General features: G+C 46.4%; 2 protein-coding genes across 2 annotated transcripts; one reads left to right on the top strand and one right to left on the bottom strand.

The window, feature by feature from the left end:
* Positions 1 to 2,286: 2,286 nt before the first annotated feature.
* On the bottom strand, positions 2,287 to 2,847 carry LOC125602328. The gene has a single exon (XM_048774021.1). It carries the CDS (start codon positions 2,845 to 2,847, stop codon positions 2,287 to 2,289), a length of 561 nt encoding a protein of 186 aa, XP_048629978.1.
* A 6,159-nt stretch (positions 2,848 to 9,006) lies between these two features.
* On the top strand, positions 9,007 to 10,271 carry LOC125602327. The gene is made up of 3 exons (XM_048774020.1): positions 9,007 to 9,111; positions 9,472 to 10,050; positions 10,158 to 10,271. Exons 1-3 carry the CDS (start codon positions 9,007 to 9,009, stop codon positions 10,269 to 10,271), a joined length of 798 nt encoding a protein of 265 aa, XP_048629977.1.
* Positions 10,272 to 20,941: the final 10,670 nt, after the last annotated feature.

Here is a 20,941-nt window from a genome sequence, read left to right as displayed (position 1 = left end):
GACCCGAAGGACAGTGGGCCGCGGTCGGTTGAAAGTTCCTTCTTCTGGCCTTTGTGGTAGGAGGATAGGATATTGCCGATAGAGAGGATGAACACTGAGTCACCATTTCCCGGGGTAGTGTGTTGTGTTGTGTTTAGAGTGTCGTAGAGGGTTATGGAACCCTCGAGTTAGTGTAGCACCGATATACGGTGTTACGAGTTAGATCGAGTCGTAGATACTCATAGTCTTATTATTGTGATTGTGTTTGTGGTTGATTGATTTGCTTGTAGGTTCTGACATTAAGTCCTAAGTCTGGCTTAGGTGCCGGATTAGGCTTGGTGTGTATTTGGTTATTGTAGGCCTGACGTTGGCCTGTATGTGTTTGAGGGATTGCTTGTGAAGGGTGGTGGATATTAAAGCTATGCGGTATCATTGGTTGGCCGATCATGCTCTTGTTTGATTGTTGGTCGATCGACTAGTGATACTTGTGTAGTCTATGTGTCTAACACTACATGAGTACTGAACTCAGGCGTATATATGGTTAACTAGGGATTGGTTGTTGACATGTTTTTATGCAGGTTCCCGTTACTTGAAGCTAGATCATGGCAGGAGGCCAAGTCTAACTTAGTAACGGTTTGCTTAGCCTTAGCTTTTATTGCATGCTAGGGCTAGATTGATTGTTATTTTGGGTTGTCTGGGTAGAGGCCGCCAGCTCACTGAGTAATACTAGATTACTCATCCAACTCCGTTGTCCTTTTTGCAGGTCGCTTTAGGTAAGGATGATCGGATAGCTTGGTGCTGGACGTTGGGACCACCGGTGTAGATTTTCATGCCTTTTGTAAACGGTATTGTGAATTGTGTTATGTTGACTCGATTTGGCATTAGGCCGGGCCCAGTCTTGAATTATTCAATGTATGAATATTTCTTGAATCAATAAAAGTAATTCTTTTATATGCGCTTCATGATTACTCTGATATTTGACTAGTCCGATCTAACACAACGTTAGGTCGAGGTACGGGTTGAAAAGCCTTAGGCCTTGATATAACAGAAAACGCTAACTCTAGGTACGGGTTGCAAAGCCTTATGCCTTGACGCAGCGGGACGAGTTAGTGGATGAACTGGTCTAGGTCGTGGAGTAAAGTTTGTGACTCTGACCGGATTGTCCCTAGCCCGTCACGTAGCGCTTCCGGACCATGGTGTTGGGTTGGACGGTCAGTCATGTTCTTGTTTGATTGTTGGCTGGCCGGTTGGCCTTTCATCTCCAACCCTTGGTGTGGGTCGTCCGTCGGTCATGTTCTTGTTTGATTGTTGGCCGGTGGGTCGACCTATGCTTAGGACGGTTTGGGGGTGTTACAGTCGGGGGCATTCGTATTTCATAGTCAGAGGTGAAATTCTTGGATTTATGAAAGACGAACAACTGCGAAAGCATTTGCCAAGGATGTTTTCATTAATCAAGAACGAAAGTTGGGGGCTCGAAGACGATCGAGGAACCCCATGTAGTCAGACCACTTCTTTGAAGAATAGGTCGGCGGTCTGAGTGGCATCATTAGTGGTGTTACTGTCACGCCCCCAATCCTGAGTAGGATTGTTGGGACGGCCATGGTTCGAGGAAAACGTGCAAGCCAGTCTTAGGACATCAAGGCAAGCGTTCCATGGTCGAGAAACAAGGTTAAGGACATAAGGAAACTTAGACTTAACCTTATACAAGCTAAGAGACAGCTAGGACGAGTAAGACGGTAGCTGGACGAAGTGGACGAGTAGCTCGGCCAGCTCAAGGAAGCTAGGTTCAGTTCACTCCAGCTCAGTCCCTACTAAGTCAGCTCCACTAGCTGGACTACTAGCTCACTCAGCTGAGGCAGCTGAGAGTCAGCTCATCTCAGCTAGACGGACTGTCCGGGCTTTAGGCCGATGGTCCGGGTCCGGGTCAGTGGTGGGCTGTGAGGTCCGGCCATGAGGCCATGGGCTGTTGTGTCTTAGGACAAGGCCATGGGCTAAGTCCAGGAGGCTTGGGGCGTGGGTTGGGCTTGTGGCCGACCCCAAACCCAATCAGAAAGGGCGAAGGGATGCAAGTGGCCGAAAGGGGACAACCCTTGGCCGATGATGCCCATTCGCTAGCAAGTCATGCCTGTTCGTGGGGCATGACTTACCCCCTCGTTTTCTATAAATATGGGGGCTCTCTGGTCGATTTCTTTTTTTTTGAATGAATGTTAAATTTATTCATCAAAAAAGCCTGTATACAACCAAGTGCATCCTTTATACTCTAGGAGCTATACTAAAGATTTAACCAACATTCCAAAACAGTTAAAGCTATTGTAATCTAGTTTGGAACCAAAACTGCATCAGCAACTCCATGCCTCTTACTCTCCTCATTCTCAACACACTGATCTTGTTCCTAATCCCTTTATCAACCAGTTTCTGTAGAATCGGTAACGGCATTAGCTTTCGACCATGCTTTACCTTATTTCTCTCACGCCAGACTGCATACAGGACCGCCTGAAGCGCGTATCTAATACAGAACAAAGACTTCTTCTCTCTTGTCGCATCAGAAATGAGCCCCACAATCCCAACCCAATCAGTAGTGAACTCGTTCCCTAATATGCCTTTAACCATTTGCTCCCACACCTGCCCCGAGTAGGAACACTCGAAAAATAAATGGCTTCTTGACTCAGTAGCAGATTGGCAGAGTAGACAGGTTGTATCCACCCCCTGGCTCCATATTGCAACTCTGTCCAAAGTTGATAATCTATTAAGCACCGCAAGCCAAGATATAAAAGCAAATTTAGGAGTAGCCTGAGGAAACCAGATCCCTCTAGCCCAAGCGCATTGGGGTTTGGAAGCTCTCAACAACTCCCAAGTTTCACTAGTCATAAACTTCTGTCGATATCTTGACTTCCCCTTTCAGAGACTGATATCTTCATTAACTACATTTAGATTACTCGCAACAGAACTCAACTCCTTTTCCAGATCATTTAACAAGCCTCGACGATGGCTTCTTCTTCGAGTAGTAACTAATAATGCCTCCTCTACCGTCGCATTTTTAGCTACACCCAAATCAATAATGCCCCTCTCACCTAATAAATCAGAGAGCACCCCCTTCTCTGACCATTTATCGAACCAAAAGGACGTATGCCTCCCATTCCCCAACTCCTTCATATAGAACGATTTAGCCACTCCTCTCAACTTCAACATCTTACGCCACATCCAAGAGCCCATATGCGTTTTTACCTTCACTTCCCAGAAACTTTTCCCCTTGATTAACCTTTCCTTAATCCACTTTCCCCATAATGAATCACCAGTTAACATTCTCCATATCAGCTTGAGACCATACACATTATTAACCTCTTTTAAATCTCTAATACCCAATCCTCCTTCGCATATAGTACCACAAACCTCTTTCCACGCAACTTTAGCACCTGTAGATTTCAGAGAAGGCCCAGACCACAAAAACGCAGAGCATACTTGTTCCACCTCCTTGATACACTTGCTAGGAAGCCGGAAAACAGAGATCCAAAAGTTTACAATACTCAGCAACTCTGAAATGATTAGCTGTAACCTTCCAGCATAAGATAAGAAACGACAGGTCCATGAGCATATTCTGCTTCTTATCTTTTCGAACAAAGGAGCGTAGTCCTGTCTTCGCATAGACTGTGTCATGAGCGGGAGCCCTAAATATCGCACAGGAAGATCTCCTACAACAAAAGGGAAGTTCCGCAAGATACTACTTTTCTCAGCCACTTGAACTCCTGCCATGTATTTAGTTGATTTCTCCAAACTAATACAAAGCCCAGACCAACCTTAAAACACTTCAAACACCGACAGAGCCCCCTTTATTGATTCCTTTGTACCATCCACAAAAACCATAAGGTCATCCGCGAAGCAAAGGTGCGTAAGAGATAACTTATGACATCCGGGGTGAAATTTAAACTTCTTTTCTGTCACTGCCTGATCGAATTTCCGAGATAACACATTCATACATAACACGAACATGTAGGGAGAAAGAGAGCATCCCTAACGAAGACCTCGCGAACTCTGAAAGTATCCAGCAAGATCTCCATTAACTTGTACAGAGAACGAGGGACTGGTGATACAAAGCTGAATCCAATGAACAAATCTCTCTGGAAATCCCAACACCCTCAAACTCTTCAACACAAACACCCATTGCACAGAGTCAAAAGCCTTGGATATATCGATCTTCATTAAACACCTAGGAGAAACCGTATCCTTGTGGTAATCTTTGACCAACTCAGAGGCTAGTAACACATTTTCCATGAGCAATCTACCTTGCACGAACGCCGATTGTGTTTCAGCAATAATTCTAGGCCGAAGTTTCTTCAATCTATTAGCCAAAATCTTCGAAACCACCTTGTAGATCACATTGCAACAAGCAATAGGGCGGTAGTCTTTCATCTCCATGGAATCTAACTTCTTGGGAACCAGAGCGAGAATAGTAGAATTTACTCCCTTTGGTAAGAATCCAAACTGAAAAACCGACTGCACTGCAACTATAAAGTCCTGAGGGAACCCATCAGGCCCAGGGGACTTGTTATTAGGCATAGCAAAGAGAACTTTTCTAATTTCCTCCTCAGACTCTATAGCTTCTAGCTGTCTACATTCCACCTGAGAGCAACGATAAGTGAGTAGTTCCTGTAACTCCTCCTCCGCAACTCCCTTATAACTCTCAGGAACTTGGTTAAGAAATTCAGAAAAAAATCTTACTGCTTCTTGCTTAATCTCCTCGTGAGTTGAGACTACAATGCCATTCGCACACCTGATTTCTCGCAGCATATTCTGAGCTTGCCTCGACCTTACAGCTCTGTGGAAAGTCTTGTTATTTTGGTCACCAATATCCAACCAGTGAAGTTTAGCCTTCTGTTTAAGAAATTCTTCCTCCAGACTTGCCACATGTAGCCATTTCCCATATGCTGCCGCCTCCTCTTGAATAGCAAGATCACTAGGATTAGCTAGAGTAACACTCTGCTTATCACAAAGAACTTCATACGCCTCCTTAGCTCTCCTAGTTAGGTTGCCCATTTTCTCTCTACCCAACTCACAGATAAGTGGTTTCAGTGACTTCAGCTTCTTTGAAAATCTGAACATTGCTGAAGTAGAATGATATAGTCTCTGCGTAGAACTCCAATAATTCTGAACCATAGGTAAGAAGGAGGGTAAATTACCTATAGCACTTATGTATTTGAAAGCCCCCTTAATCTTCTCAGTCAAGGGAAATAGTTGAACCTTACACCTCATGTGATCAGAGCAACCACCAGGCTCAAAAACAGAGTAGGCATTACTAAATCGTGACAAAGCTTCTTCATTAAGTAACACTCTGTCCAATTTCTTGCAGATAATCCCATCTTCTCTCTTATTACACCATGTATATAGTGGACCTTGATAAGCCATATCCGTTAACTGACATTGAAGAACCATACTCTGAAAATCCTTCATTCCCCTAGGAATGCTCCACGTATTTATAAAACGAGAACTCTCCACTCCATCTAGTATCTCATTGAAATCCCCCATAATCATCCATGCTTTATTCCTAAAACGAGCTGATTGATGATGAGAGATAAGATCCTCCCACAACACCTTCCTCTCCACAACATCATTGCTTGCATAGACACGTGAACAATAAAATTCCTCCTCATTCTGCAACTCCACCATACAAGTAACAATCTGATCTGATTTGAAGACTGGCGTCATTCGAACCAAATCTCTCCAGAGTAACCAAATTCTACCACCTTGACTATCTTCATAATTAGTAATAGAAGACCAATCTCGAAATAAAGAACCCAAAATCCTCTCTGCTTTACTTTCTTTCACCCTAGTCTCCAAAATACACCCAAACTTCAAATCTTTATTTTTTAACCACTCAATAACCACGGAATGCTTTAAAACTTTGTTAAATCCGCGCACATTCCAGAAGAAACTCGCCATAGTTAGAGATTACGACGAGAAGACCTTTTGCTCTTGGGGATAACCTGAGCTTTAGCCCTCTGTCCTCTCCTCGCACTTTTTTGTGTTACAGTCTTTTCCTTATCCTTCCCTTTCTGTTCCAGTATCTCATCTTCCAACAGATCTTCCTCCGTAATACTCTTTTCTTCCTCATCTACATCATCATCCTCATATACCCCACCCTTCCCTTGAACCAGTATTTCACCTTCCTCTGCACCATCCAAGCTTAATACTGAGTATTTCGAAGCTGAAATTTGCACTTCTTCAACTCTGCACTTCTTCAACTCTGTGAAGCGATTTAGATAGTGCTCTACCTGTTTTATCAGGAGAAACTATAGTCCACGCTTGCTCCTTATTTATAGGATTTTCCTGACTACCTACTCCCCCTGTGTTGTCAATAGACACATTCTTCATAGCTTCAACACTCCCAGACTGTTGCTCATACACCTGATGTTTGTGACTACCAACCCCATCTTCTACTTCTTTACGACCACCTCCATTATTACTACCAACACTTTTCTCCATCACCATTTACTTCTTCTCCTTTTTCTTCATCACACAAACCTTATCATTGTGACCCCATTTATCACAAATTGAACATCTAGCCGGCAGCCAAGGATAGTAGAAACCAGCAGTAAACTCTTTACCCCCAATCGAGAAATCAATCTCCTTCGGCAGTGATTTTGTTACATCCACATTCACAAACACTTTAGCCTCTTCAAAGTTTGAACAAGATAGAGTCTCTGGATGAAGACGAACTGGAACCCCCACAGTACTTGTCATGAAACTCAGCGCCTCCCAAGAGAACAGATGGAGAGGAACCTTAGACAAATGCACCCACATTGGTATAACTTCCTCCTCTTGTTTCTCTTCTTCAGTCTTTGGTGTCCATTTGTTCACCACCATAGGAACCCCCGCAATATTCCACATACCCCTGTTTAAAATCTTCTCCCGAACTTTTTTATTTGCAACCTTGAATCTCATAGTTGTAGCATTCACGTCGTACACCTCAACCTTCGATTTCGGATCACCATAACTCCAAATCTTATTTACCACCATATGCACTTTAGATATATGAGGCGCAATCTCCAAAAACTTACCCACGATGAAATCCTCCCATAGCGGAGTAGAATCCACGAGGATCTCCTCAGGAATCACCACTTTGTGTTTGCCATCCTCCGATTTGACCTCCACTTCATACTTCTTAAGACTTCTTCTCTCCGTCGCAACCGAGAGTCAACTTTGCTCATCCTTCTTCAAATCAACATCCAACGATACCCTCACAACCCCCGAGACATCCCCAACCTTCCGACGCTCCAAATCTCTCCCCGGTGGTTCAGATGAACCCGGCGATGAAGCCGAAATCATCGGAAAATCTCTAGACTCGATCGCAGAAAAATCGCCTCAGAATCGCCTTTTTACTTAAAACGGTGCGTTTCAGTAAAAGAATTTTTACACAATCTTCTAGTTTAACTCTCTGGTCGATTTCATTATTCAATTCCAGAGTAAAATACTCAGAGAAAACGTAGAGAGAAAGAAAGAGAGAAAGAGAGAGTTCCGGCCAAGAGAAAGGCCGATTGTGGTGGTGTTGTGTTCCGGCGACTCTGATCGTTTGAGAACTAACTCCGGTCAAGAATGGGAGATCAAGACAAGGAAAAGAGCATGGAGAACCCAGACGTGGTTTTCAAGGTATGTGATGGGCCGTGGCTCCATCAGACCGAACGGACAGTCCATGCGACCGCACCGCGGCTCTGCTCGGTTCCTAAGTCCCATCCGGCTCTCCTTATCTGTTTCAATTCGTTTCTCTTCTCTTCTCTCTGGTTAAACACGAAAGGTTGTGTTGGTTGAGTCCAAGGGACACGTCCCTAGGCTTTGGCCAAACATAACCAAACCGCTAGCCTAGACACGGGTTGTTAGTGGGATGATCCGATCGCACCAAGACTGGGCGGTTAGGACGAACGGTTGGGAATGACCCAAAGGGCACGAGTTGTCAAGAGTCATGAGTGTCCAAGAGGCACGAATGGCCAAAGGGTGCATGTTCCAAACAGTGTCTTTCGGGACAGGTTAGGACCGATCCTTATGGATCAGCCTATGGCTTGTCTAGTCAAGACAAGGTCACGGTTTGTCTAAGCCAAGGTAGAGTCGCAAGGTCTGACCGGTTGCTAAGCCTTCCGGATTAGGCTTGAGGCTTACTCGGCCGATTGGATCCCGGCCTAAGGCCGGATCAGGTAAGGGAGTCCATTGGGCCATTGAGCCGGACTCCATTGGCCGGTCGCACCTAGATTCTATCCGGTTAGACGGATTGGTCTTTGAGGACGATCCGAATCTGTTCGTGTGTTCTGTTTATCTATTCTGAACTATCTATCTGATTCTAAGTCAAGGGGTGGTTGGTTGAATGACTTAGGATACGGTAGGTAGGTTCATACTGTTTATGATTGTGTTGACTGAGGTTTATCTAAGTTCTAGGAACCAAGCCAAGCATTGTAGAATCAATCCGTTCTATTCTCGGTTATGATTAATGCTTATCTGGTTGTGGTTTCAGGAACTAAGGATGGTTCTGGTCAAGCCAAGGAGCCGTGAAGGTTCGGTCAGTGAGAGGCTGTGTAACGTGTGGTTAGATGATACTAGGGATGAACTAGTGATTGTCTATGAGACTGTTAAGAAGTTGTGTATTGAATCTCATGTTTCTAAGTAATACAAAGTTTATACATTGTTATTCCGCTGTGCAATCTGTTCCTTTGTTTATGAACCTCATATTCGAATATGACTTAGCAAATAAAAGACTTAAAATGGATCAAACAAGCAAAGAAATTAATAAGTAAGCATTCGTATCCAGTTGGGTCAAGAAACCAGGAACGGGTCTTACAAGTTGGTATCAGAGCATGCTTGATTCTAGGATAGTTGGGTTATGTAGGCCACACACACACGCAGCCAGCTGATTAGGTCTCACGGTGAGGTTTGATTGCTTAGTCTAGTGATTGTTTGTTCTGTTTATGTTAGTGTGTTTTGTACTAACATTGTCTGAATCCTTAGGCTGGAAAAAGCAAATCGGGAAAGTCCCGAAGAAGTAAGAGAATGGCTGGTCAGTCTAGTCAAGTAGCTGTGGACGGAACTAATCTGTCCGGTTTGCAAACCGATCCGGCCGCGGCTAACGCTGAAAATGTGTTGCCAACTGATCAGGCTAATCTTACGGGGACGCAACAGGATGGTCAGGAACTTCAGGAGAGTGATGAGGAAGTGGAATCCTCGAACGCTAACCGTGATGGTGGCCAGCGTGAGAAAGTGGCCGATGGTACGGCCAATGTAACCGCAACACTGTCCAAAGAGGACTTTTTAGAGGCCATGAAGGTAATGGGGACTCAGGTGGCGGCTATGGCCCAACTGTTCACGCCATTAGTGAACTCCTCAGTTGGCCAAGCTACGCCTGTGGCTACGACCGTCCCCAAAACCAATGGTCCAGTTGTGGAAACGGTCGAGGTGATCGAGATTGATCCACCAGAAAGGACCGGGAAAAAGGTGGACTATCTGAGTTTGCTTCAGCACATCTTCCGTCTAGGGACGAAGCATTTCTCAGGAAGCACCGATCCTATTGAGGCAGACGAGTGGAGGAGTAGGCTAGTCCGAAACTTCAGCTCAACTCGTTGTCCTGAGGATTACAAGAGAGAATCTGCGGTTCACTTTCTGGAAGGGGACGCGCATAATTGGTGGCTGGCTGTGAACAAGCACACCAATGAAAGTCTCCAGAGTTTTGCGGATTTTGAAGATGAATTCAACCGCAAATACTTTCCTGCAGAGGCTTGGGACCGTCTAGAAGGTAGATTCCTAGACCTTACCCATGGCCGCAGGGCCGTACGTGAGTACGAAGAGGAGTTCAACCGGCTCCGACGTTTTGTTGGAAGGGAACTTGAGGACGAGACAGTCCAGGTTCGTCGGTTCATTCGAGGCTTAAGGCCGGAGCTGAGAACTCACTGTTCGATCCGCACCTTCAGCACCGTCGGAGAGCTGGTTGAACGTGTAGCTCTTTTGGAGTCTAACTTGGCCAATGAAGCCAAGCTTAAGACAAAGTCGCAGTCTGTCCCGACGGGTAAGACTAACGACCGAAAGAGGAAGTGGGACCAGGTTGACGGAGGCAAGGCCTCTAGTGGACGACCTGAATGTCCCAAGTGTGGTAAGAACCATCCAGGTGAATGCTGGAAAGCCATGGGAGCTTGTGTGAGATGTGGCAGATTGGATCATTCCATCCGAGATTGCACTCGACCAAGCCGGACTCAGGGCCAATCCAGTGGCAGCGGCTCTCGGACTTGTTTCCATTGCGGCCAAAGCGGCCACTTCCAAAGTGAATGTCCTAAGCGGCAAGGAGGACAATGGAAGGGTCGTGGAGACACGGGAAAGTCAACCTAGAGTAGGCCGACCACAACACCAAGGGTGTATGAGCTGTCCCGAGACGACGGCGCTTCTGGATCGTTTGATTCGATCTCTGGTAATTTCTGAATTTTTCTGTTTACATTCAATAGAATGCTTGGTCTGGAACCTAGAGTGGCTAGGGGATTCTGACGTGGGTCTCTTATAGGGACCCTCATGATTGGTGGTGTTGAAACCCACGTGCTTTTCGACACATGGGCTACACATAGTTTTGTGAGTCCGGAACTGGTCGGAAAAGATCTGTTCTGCCTCTGTTCTGGGGTTAATTCGAGACTAGTGAGGGTGGCCGGTGGGCAAATCATGCACTCATTAGGGCTCATGACTAATATCCCGGTAATGATCCAGGAGAAAAATCTGCCTGTAGATCTGATTGTGTTGCGCCTACAGAATCACGATGTGATCCTAGGCATGGATTGGTTGGGAAAGTATCAGGCCACTCTCGACTGCCACAGAGGATGTGTACGGTTGGAGACTGGACCTCACCCGATCCAGTACCAAAGTCTGAATATGAGTCCGGCTCTAGATAGAGTAGTGGTGTCAGCAATCCGAGCAGAACAGATGCTTAGACGCGGTTGTGAAGCATATTTGACCACAATTACCACTATGGAGCACGGTAGGTCTGATGATCAGAAAGATCTAACTGAGGACCCGTTGGTGTCTGAGTTCCCAGATGTGTTCCGTTCACTACAGGGTGTCCCCCCTGATAGGTCGGATCCATTTACGATTGAACTAGAACCAGGGACAGCTCCGCTGTCCAAGAGTCCGTACCGAATGGCTCCGGCCGAGATGGCCGAGCTAAAGAAGCAGTTAGAAGAATTGCTGGACAAGGGGTTCATACGTCCAAGTAGCTCTCCTTGGGGTGAACCAGTCCTCTTTTTGAAAAAGAAGGATGGTAGCATGCGTCTGTGTATTGACAATCGAGGGTTGAACAGGGTTACTGTGAAGAACAAGTACCCGTTGCTCAGAATAGATGAGTTGTTGGATCAACTCAAAGGAGCCAAGTGGTTTTCTAAGATTGATTTGGCCTCAGGGTATCATCAGATCCCTATAGAGCCAAATGATATTAGAAAGACAGCATTCCGGACCAGGTACGGCCACTACGAGTTTGTGGTTATGCCATTTGGTCTGACCAATGCGCCTTCTGCATTCATGAAAATGATGAACAGCGTGTTCCGAGACTTCCTGGACGAATCAGTGATCATCTTCATTGATGATATCCTGATTTACTCCAAGGATGAGGAATCTCATCGGAAACACCTGAGAGCCGTGCTGGAACGATTACGGGAACACAAGCTCTTGCAAAACTCAGTAAATGCAGTTTTTGGCAGAAGAGCATTGGGTTTCTCTGCCACATTGTGTCCGGTGAGGGCGTCTCGGTGGATCCAGAGAAGATCAGGGCAATTAAGGATTGGCCTCGACCACGCAGTGCCACGGAGGTCAGAAGCTTCCTAGGGCTGGCAGGTTATTATAGAAAGTTTGTGAAAGGATTCGCAAGCTTGGCTCAGCCTATGACACGGTTGACCGGGAAGGACGTTAAGTTCACATGGTCTGAGGAGTGTGGGAAATGTTTTTCCGCGCTTAAGGACATGCTGACTAGCGCACCCATTCTTGTTCTTCCAGAGGCCGACCAACCCTATGTGGTTTATACGGACGCGTCCATAACAGGACTAGGTTGCGTATTAACCCAGCATGGGAAGGTCATCGCCTATGCGTCAAGGCAGTTGAGAAAACATGAGGGAAACTACCCCACCCATGACCTTGAAATGGCTACGGTAGTGTTCGCCTTAAAGATTTGGCGATCATACTTATATGGTGCCAAGGTTCAGATACTTACGGACCATAAGAGTCTTAAGTATATATTCACCCAGCCTGAGTTAAACTTAAGGCAGAGAAGGTGGATGGAGTTTGTAGCTGATTACGATCTGGATATCACCTATCATCCGGGAAAGGCTAATCTGGTCGCAGATGCCTTGAGCCGGAGAAGGGCCGACGTATCAGCCGAACGAGAAGCGGACGACCTGGACGGTACGGTTCGTGCCCTACGGTTGAACGCATCGACCAAAGAGTCTGAACCACTCGGATTAGAGGCGGTCAATCAGGCCGACCTGCTTACCCGAATTCGGTTGGCTCAAGGTCAGGACGAGAACCTAAACAAGGTTGCTCAGAATGATAGGACGGAGTACCAAACTGCAAAGGATGGTACCATCCTAGTAAACGGTAGGATCAGTGTTCCTAATGATAGGAGTCTAAAGGAAGAGATTATGAGGGAGGCTCATAAATCCAGATTCTCAGTTCATCCTGGTGCGACCAAGATGTACCAGAACCTTAAGAAGTTCTATCATTGGATCCGTATGAAGGCCGATGTCGCGGAATGGGTGGCCAAGTGTTCCACTTGCCAACTCATCAAAGCAGAACATCAAGTGCCTAGTGGGTTATTACAAAGCTTGCCTATTCCGGAATGGAAATGGGATCACATCACAATGGACTTTGTGACTGGGTTCCCTACCACGAGGAATATGAAATGGGATCACATCACAGTCTGAACGTACGATCCAGACATTGGAAGATATGTTGCGAGCATGTGTTCTAGACTGGGGTGATTCCTGGGAGAAACATCTACCTCTGGTAGAATTTGCTTACAACAATAGCTTCCATAGTAGTATTGGCATGTCGCCATACGAAGCTCTGTATGGGCGTCCATGCAGGACACCCTTATGCTGGACCCAAGTTGGGGAACACAGCATGATTGGTCCGGAGATTGTCGAAGAGACAACCGAAAAGATCAAGTTCTTGAGGGACAAGATGAGACAGGCACAAGATCGCCAAAAGAACTATGCAGATCGAAGAAGGAAAGATCTCGAGTTCCAAGTAGGTGACTTGGTGTATCTCAAAATGATTACCTTCAAAGGACGAGTCCGGATCTCCGGAAGACGGAAGTTAGATCCAAGATACTTGGGGCCGTTCAAGGTCATTGAAAGAGTTGGGATGGTGGTCTATAAGTTGGACTTGCCGGCCAAGATGGACGCATTCCATAATGTGTTCCACGTCTCCCAACTTCGGAAATGTTTGACGGACCAAGACATCGCTCTTCCTGCCATTCCAGACGATCTTGGTAAGAACCTAAGCTTGGAAACGAGGCCAGTTCGAATCATAGATAGGAAGGAAAAAGTAACAAGGAAGAAGACGGTCCAGATGGTCAAGGTCGTCTGGGACTGTAATGGTCAGGATATAATCACTTGAGAAACTGAAGCTAGAATGAAAGCAGAGTACCCATAGTGGTTAGATCAGTTTGTTTCCGAGGAAGCATTCGATTCGGATTCGAGGACGATTCCATCCCAAGGGGGGGGAGACTTGTCACACCCCCAATCTTGAGTAGGATTGTTGGGACGGCTATGGTTCGAGGAAAACGTGGAAGCCAGTCTTAGGACATCAAGGCAAGCGTTCCATGGTCGAGAAAGAAGGTTAAGGACATAAGGAAACTTAGACTTAACCTTATACAACCTAAGAGACAGCTAGGACGAGTAAGACGGTAGCTGGACGAAGTGAACGAGTAGCTCGGCCAGCTCAAGGAAGCTAGGTTCAGTTCACTCCAGCTCAGTCCCTACTAAGTCAGCTCCACTAGCTGGACTACTAGCTCACTCAGCTGAGGCAGCTGTGAGTCAAGACAAGGAGAAGAGCATGGAGAATTCATACGTGGTTCACAAGGTATGTGATGGGCCGTGGCTCCATCAGACCGAACGGACGGTCCATGCGACCGCACCGCGGCTCTGCTTGGTTTCTAAGTCCCATCCGGCTCTCCTTATCTGTTTCAATTCGTTTCTCTTCTCTTCTCTCTGGTTAAACACGAAAGGTTGTGTTGGTTGAGTCCAAGGGACACGTCCCTAGGCTTTGGCCGAACATAACCAAACCGCTAGCCTTGACACGAGTTGGTTAGTGGGATGATCCGATCGCACCAAGACTGGGCGGTTAGGACGAACGGTTGGGAATGACCCAAAAGGCACGAGTAGTCAAGAGTCATGAGTGTCCAAGAGGCACGAATGGCCAAAGGGTGCATGTTCCAAACGGTGTCTTTCGGGACAGGTTAGGACCGATCCTTATGGATCAGCCTATGGCTTGTCTAGTCAAGACAAGGTCACGGTTTGTCTAAGCCAAGGTAGAGTCGCAAGGTCTGACCGGTTGCTAAGCCTTCCGGATTAGGCTTGAGGCTTACTCGGCCGATTGGATCCAGGCCTAAGGCCGGATCAGGTAAGGGAGTCCGTTGGCCAATTGAGACGGACTCCATTGGCGGTCGCACCTAGATTCTATCCGGTTAGACGGATTGGTCTTTGGGGACGATCCGGATCTGTTCGTGTGTTCTGTTTATCTATTCTGAACTATGTATCTGATTCTAAGTCAAGGGGTGGTTGGTTGAATGACTTAGGATACGGTAGGTAGGTTCATACTGTTTATGATTGTGTTGACTGAGGTTTATCTAAGTTCTAGGAACCAAGCCAAGCATTGTAGAATCAATCCGTTCTATTCTCGGTTATGATTAATGCTTATCTGGTTGTGGTTTCAGGAACTAAGGATGGTTCTGGTCAAGCCAAGGAGCCGTGAAGGTTCGGTCAGTGAGAGGCTGTGTAACGTGTGGTTAGATGATACTAGGGATGAACTAGTGATTGTCTATGAGACTGTTAAGAAGTTGTGTATTGAATCTCATGTTTCTAAGTAATACAAAGTTTATACATTGTTATTCCGCTGTGCAATCTGTTCCTTTGTTTATGAACCTCATATTCGAATATGACTTAGCAAATAAAAGACTTAAAATGGATCAAACAAGCAAAGAAATTAATAAGTAAGCATTCGTATCCAGTTGGGTCAAGAGACCAGGAACGGGTCTTACAGTTACAGGCTATGAAATGGGCCATCTTGGAGAACCTGTCTACCATTACAAAAATGGAATCCTTGTGGTTTATCTTGGGTAAACCCAGCACAATGTCCATAGAAATGTCTACCCAAGGGTGGTTAGGAATCGGCAATGGCATTTGTAAACCGTAAGGATGTGACCTGGACTTGGTTTTAAGGCAAGTAGTGCACTTGGTGCATATGCTCTCCACATCCCTCTTCATGTTTGGCCAAAAGAAATGTTCAGTTAGGACACTCAAGGTCTTGTCCCGGCCAAAGTGTCCCATGAGGCCGCCACCATGGGCCTGCCGAACCAGCAGTTCCCTCATGGCTCCTTTGGGAATGCACAACATCTTTCCCTTGAACAGGAACCCCTCATGCTGGTAGTATGGCCCGAAAGCCCCCTTCTCAGTGTTCCTGAAAACCTCATTAAAATCAAGATCAGTGGCATAAGATTCTTTAATATGTTCGAAACCCATGATCTTGGCCTCCATGGTCACAATGAGAGTGTGTCTCCAGGACAGTGCATCGGCCACCACATTGTCTTTGCCCTTCTTGTACTTGATCACATAGGGAAAGGTCTCCACGAACTCGAGCCATCTGGCGTGCCTCTTCTTGAGTGTGGTCTGTCCCCTCAAGTGCTTAAGTGTCTCATGATCTGTATGAATAACAAATTCCTTAGACAAAAGGTAATGCTGCCAAGTTTCAAGGGACCTTACTAGAGCGTATAGCTCTTTGTCATAGGTTGTGTAGTTGAGGGCAGCTCCACTCAATTTCTCACTAAAGAATGCCACTGGTCGGCCCCCTTGAGTAAGGACAGCTCCAATGCCTGTACCTAATGCATCACACTCAATCTCAAAAGTTTTGTTAAAATCAGGGAGTGTAAGAATGGGTGCATGAGTTAAACTATATTTAAGCTTGTTGAAAGACTCCTCTTGGGCAGGGCCCCAAACAAAGGATACATTCTTCTTGATCACTGAGGTCATGGGAGCAGCAATGGTGCTGAAGTCCTTGACAAACCGCCCATAGAAGCTGGCTAGGCCATGAAAACTTCGGACTTGCCCAATAGTGGTCGGTGTGGGCCAGTCTTGGATGGCCTTGATCTTCTCCTCATCGACCTTCAACCCCTGTGAGCTCACAACAAAGCCAAATATTAACTGGTCAGTGCAAAATACACACTTCTTGAGATTGGCAAAGAGTCCTTCCTGCCTGAGCGCCTTCAAAACCTGTTCTACATGACTAATGTGATCGGATAAGCACTGACTATAGATCAATATGTCATCAAAATAGACAACCACAAATTTACCAATGTAGGGCCTTAGAACCTCGTTCATAAGCCTCATGAAGGTGCTAGGGGCGTTGGTAAGACCAAAGGGCATCACCAGCCACTCATACAAGCCTTGATTGGTCTTGAAAGCAGTCTTCCACTTGTCACCCTCCTTCATCCGAACTTGGTGATAGCCACTCCTAAGATCAATCTTGGAAAACATTGTGGAACCACTCAGTTCATCTAACATATCATCAAGTCTAGGAATGGGGTACCGATATTTTATGGTGATGTTGTTGATGGCTCGGCAATCAACACACATACGCCATGTTCCATCCTTCTTAGGCACCAAGAGGACGGGAACTGCACATGGGCTGAGACTCTCTCGAATGTACCCCTTGTCCATGAGGTCTTGGACCTGTCTCTCCAGCTCCTTAGCCTCCTCCGGATTGACTCGGTACGCGGCTCGGTTTGGAAGTGGGGCGCCTGGCACAAAGTCTATCTGATGTTCGATGCCTCGGAGGGGTGGTAAGCCGGCTGGTATCTCCTCAGGGAACACGTCCTTGTACTGGTCCATTAGTACATGCATCTCAGCTGGACAATCTGGTGCCTCAAAGCCTGCAAAACAACCATCCTTGAAAACCATTAGTAGCACCTGTGTGTCTTGCTGCAATGATTTAATCAATTTACTAGAAGAGATGTAAAGGTTGGTTTTACTAAACAGTCCAGACTGATCCATGGCCTTCTGCATCTCGTACACCTCTTGTGGACTGAGAGGAGCCAAGCTGTGCTTCTTGTTGTTGTGGGTAAAGCTGTAGATGTTATTCCTCCCATGGTGAATGGTCTCCTTGTCAAACTGCCAAGGCCTCCCTAACAGTAGATGGCCGGCTTGCATAGGAACCACATCACACTTCACCTGGTCCTGGTACTTACCAATACAAAAGGAAACAACAACTTGCTCCGAGATTTTAAGATCCGTCTCATCATTGAGCCACTTGAGCTTGTATGGCCTGGGGTGTGGCAACTTTGCTAGTCCTAACTTTTCAACAAGGTACCTGCTGGCCACATTAGTGCAAGAGCCACCATCAATAATTAGACTACATACCTTGCCCTCCACGCTACATCTAGTATGGAAGATGTTCTCTCGTTGGACGGTTTCTGGATCAAATAGGGCACTGAGAGCTCGTCTGACCACCACCAGCTCACCAGTTTCAGCATAGTCCACTATCTCATCACCTGAGTCAGCCATCTCTACATCGGCCTCGTCTTGGGACTCATACTCGCCGTCTGCCTTAAGGATCACGACACGCTTGTTCGGACAGTCCCTGGCGTAGTGCCCCTTCCCCTGACATTTGAAACAAGTAATATCACGAGTTCTTTGAGCTTGGGTTTGTCCCTTACCTGGTTCGGATGAACCTGGTTTGGACTGGTCGGATTGGTTCTTCTTGAACTGGCTTTCCACTTCAATGGATTTGTTCTTCTCAACCCCTTTGGATCCGGATGGAGCCCATGGCGTCTTGTTCCTGGCACTAGAGGCGTTCTTCCTTTTAATGTGCTGCTCGGCCTGGATGGCATAGTGGAGGAGATCGTTGAAGTTGATGTAGGTCTGCCTCTCCACCTTGCGAGCGATGCGGTCTTAAAGATCTTCCAAGAACTGAGCCATCATAACCTCTTCGGTTTCACGCATCCTGAGCTTGTTCTTGAGAGCCTCAAACTCCTCAAAGTACTCCTCTACGGTCCTAGTACCCTGAGACAACTTGCGAAAACGTTTTAGTAAGTCCCGCTGGTAGTATGAGGGAATATACCTTGGACGGAGCTTAGCTCGCATCTCCTCCCAAGTCTCAATCCTATAGACTCTGCCAACCTCGGCTACTTCTCTGTCCCACCAGGTCAGGGCATTGTCTGTCAGTTGGGCTGCGGCTAGGGCGATCTTCTTGGCCTCGGTATAGCGGTAGTACTCAAAGATGTACTCCATGCGCCTCTCCCATTCAATGTAGGCGTCCGGGTTAACCTTTCCAGCAAAGGTTGGAGGAGTAAGTTTGAGATCCTTGCCTCCTTGCCAAGCTACTTCATCGTCTCGGAATCTTCTTCGGACCGGGCTCCCATCGCCTTGGACCCGATACTCCCGTCGGTTCCCACGCTCGGCCCGTTCGTGCTGCGGCTCGTCCGGTTCGGTACGGTCAGTGTCCGAGTTGTCCTCAATGGATTGGGACTGTTGCTCTTCTGGAATGGGTTGGTTTCTCCTTCTTGGCGGTGGAGCGTTAGCTCGGTTCCTCCCTGTTATCTGAGCCAGCTGCTCAGTCACAGTAGCCAGTGTGGCTTGGAGTTCAGCATGGTTAGCCAACAGCTGAGCATTGATCTCGGCTTGTGTTGGGGCTCCATTTAGGTCTCCCATGTCTCCTGCGACAAGAGAGGAAATAAAGAAAGAGTGATTTGCAAAGAATCAATGGAGAAGGAAAGGATATCTAAATAAGGTATGCAATGAATGTAAAACTTCTTTTCTTTTTAATTTGAGTTTCGAAAATTTAAAAATGGAAAGGACAATCTTTCTTTTTTTATTTTTTAAATTGGAAATACTTGAAGTGCAAGCCAAGAAAAAAATTAAATGCAATTAAATGGAAATCCGAGTCAAAAAGGAAAGTAAAAATCGATGGATGCCAAAAACAAGTTTCTAGAATGTAAGATGCACAAAATGGATCAAAAGATATGCAAGAAAAAAAACCAGTTTGAACTCGCCAAGAACAGCAAGAACAAATGCTATTTTTTTTTTTGAAAATCAAGAGGATGAACCAAGCAAATAACAAAAATCAAAAGGGATAGGACACAACCGAAGGTGTAGGAGCTTTGAGCTCTGATACCAAAATGATACAGGCCGGAACTCTGACTACACGGATGGACGGTCTGAGGTTCAAGAACTCGGACTGGACAGAACGGACGGACGGCTATGGAGCGGCTAGACGGACGCGATGGAGTGGGAGATGGCCGATCTGGTTCCTGAAACAAAAGAGTGCTATTTTATGAGTTTTTATGAATCAAAATGATGAACAGAAAAAAAATTAAATGATAAATGAAGAACATAAGCAAATATGACTTTTTATGGGTTTTTATAATGAATGGAAAATCTAGAACTATATGATGCAAGATAAAACAAAATAAGAGAAGGATAGATATATGGGGGATGGATCCTTGTTGGTGGATGTGTATCTCTCTCAACAAGAACAGTGGATGGAGGTGGATAGCTATGGGATTTGGCTTGCTGGATGTGTATCACTCTCAAGGCAAATCGATGGATGGGATGGAGGTGAAGAATCGCCACAAGCTTGGTGGTTGAAGCTTGATAAGACTCGGCTGCTCTCTCTTGTTTCTCACAGAAAAAGACTTAGGGTTTTAGGTTTGCAAAGGCAAAATTATTTCATAAAAGACATGGGCAAAAATCGCCAACTTCATGGGGTTATATAGGGTTTACCCCTTATGGGACTCAAAGATAAAAGGCCTTAAACAAGCTGGCCGAAAATGAGGCTGAAACAATAGCCCAAAGTCTTAACCAAATAAATTAAAATAAACCAGACATCTGGTTGTCGGTTTGAGAAGGCCTAGACCAAGGCTAATAGCATGCTTGCATGTTGCCTCATTAAAACCTTACCAAGAAAACCCAATGGGACAAAACCTGGTGAGGAAAAAGAGTACAACACATGCTACTCCCCTTGGTGGTTGGCTAGATCTCAGAACCGGGAAGAGTTGGAGTGGATGGAATGGAAACTGAGTCTGGACCAAGCTCAGATGTGGAAATGAGAAGTCCGGCTTGGTTGAGTCTGAACTGGATCGGATCGGCCGCGTCCTGAACCTCCATTGGGCCGGCTTGATCTTGAATCTTCAACTGGACCATCTTCTCAATCAGCAGCTGGTCCTGGTCAGTCTGTCCATCTTGATCAAGTATTTGTTGGACAGCTTTGGTGAAACCTTCTCGCAAGGCCCTGGTTCCACTCCGGGTAGTGGACCGCGCCTAACTATGGGAACCTCTACTTGGATGGCCTCATCACCAAGGACCAACGTGCTGATATGTGTACTGATGGACAGCCACGGACGTCATGTGTGTGATGACAGACACGCACAGACACACACGGACAGTCACGGATGTCCTGTGTGTGCTGACGAACAGCCACAAACAGCCACGGACGTCCTGTGTGTGCTGGCGGACACACACGGACAGCCACAGACGTCCTGTGTGTGCTGACGGATACACACGAATGTCATGTGTGTGCTGACGGACACCCACAGACGTCCTGCCTCTGCTGACGAACACACACAGACACAAACGGACACACACGGACAGCCACGAACGTCCTGTGGGTGCTAGCCACGGACAGCCACGGACGTCATGTGTGTGCTGGCGGACACCCACAGCCGTCCTGTGTGCACTGAACAGATAGCCCACGT

The sequence above is a fragment of the Brassica napus genome, unplaced genomic scaffold (genome assembly GCF_020379485.1).
Source record: "Brassica napus cultivar Da-Ae unplaced genomic scaffold, Da-Ae ScsIHWf_280;HRSCAF=462, whole genome shotgun sequence".
Classification (NCBI taxonomy): domain Eukaryota; kingdom Viridiplantae; phylum Streptophyta; class Magnoliopsida; order Brassicales; family Brassicaceae; genus Brassica; species Brassica napus.
This window is presented reverse-complemented; position numbering and strand designations above follow the sequence as displayed.

Bases quoted from the DNA above. Each gene is read 5' to 3' on its own strand.
- LOC125602328 (XM_048774021.1), bottom strand. From the start codon at position 2,847: ATGACTAGTGAAACTTGGGAGTTGTTGAGAGCTTCCAAACCCCAATGC.
- LOC125602327 (XM_048774020.1), top strand. From the start codon at position 9,007: ATGGCTGGTCAGTCTAGTCAAGTAGCTGTGGACGGAACTAATCTGTCC. The intron at 9,112-9,471 runs GCTAATCTTACG...AGTTTGCTTCAG, and splicing joins ATGTGTTGCCAACTGATCAG to CACATCTTCCGTCTAGGGAC. The intron at 10,051-10,157 runs GTTGACGGAGGC...GAGATGTGGCAG, and splicing joins GAAAGAGGAAGTGGGACCAG to ATTGGATCATTCCATCCGAG.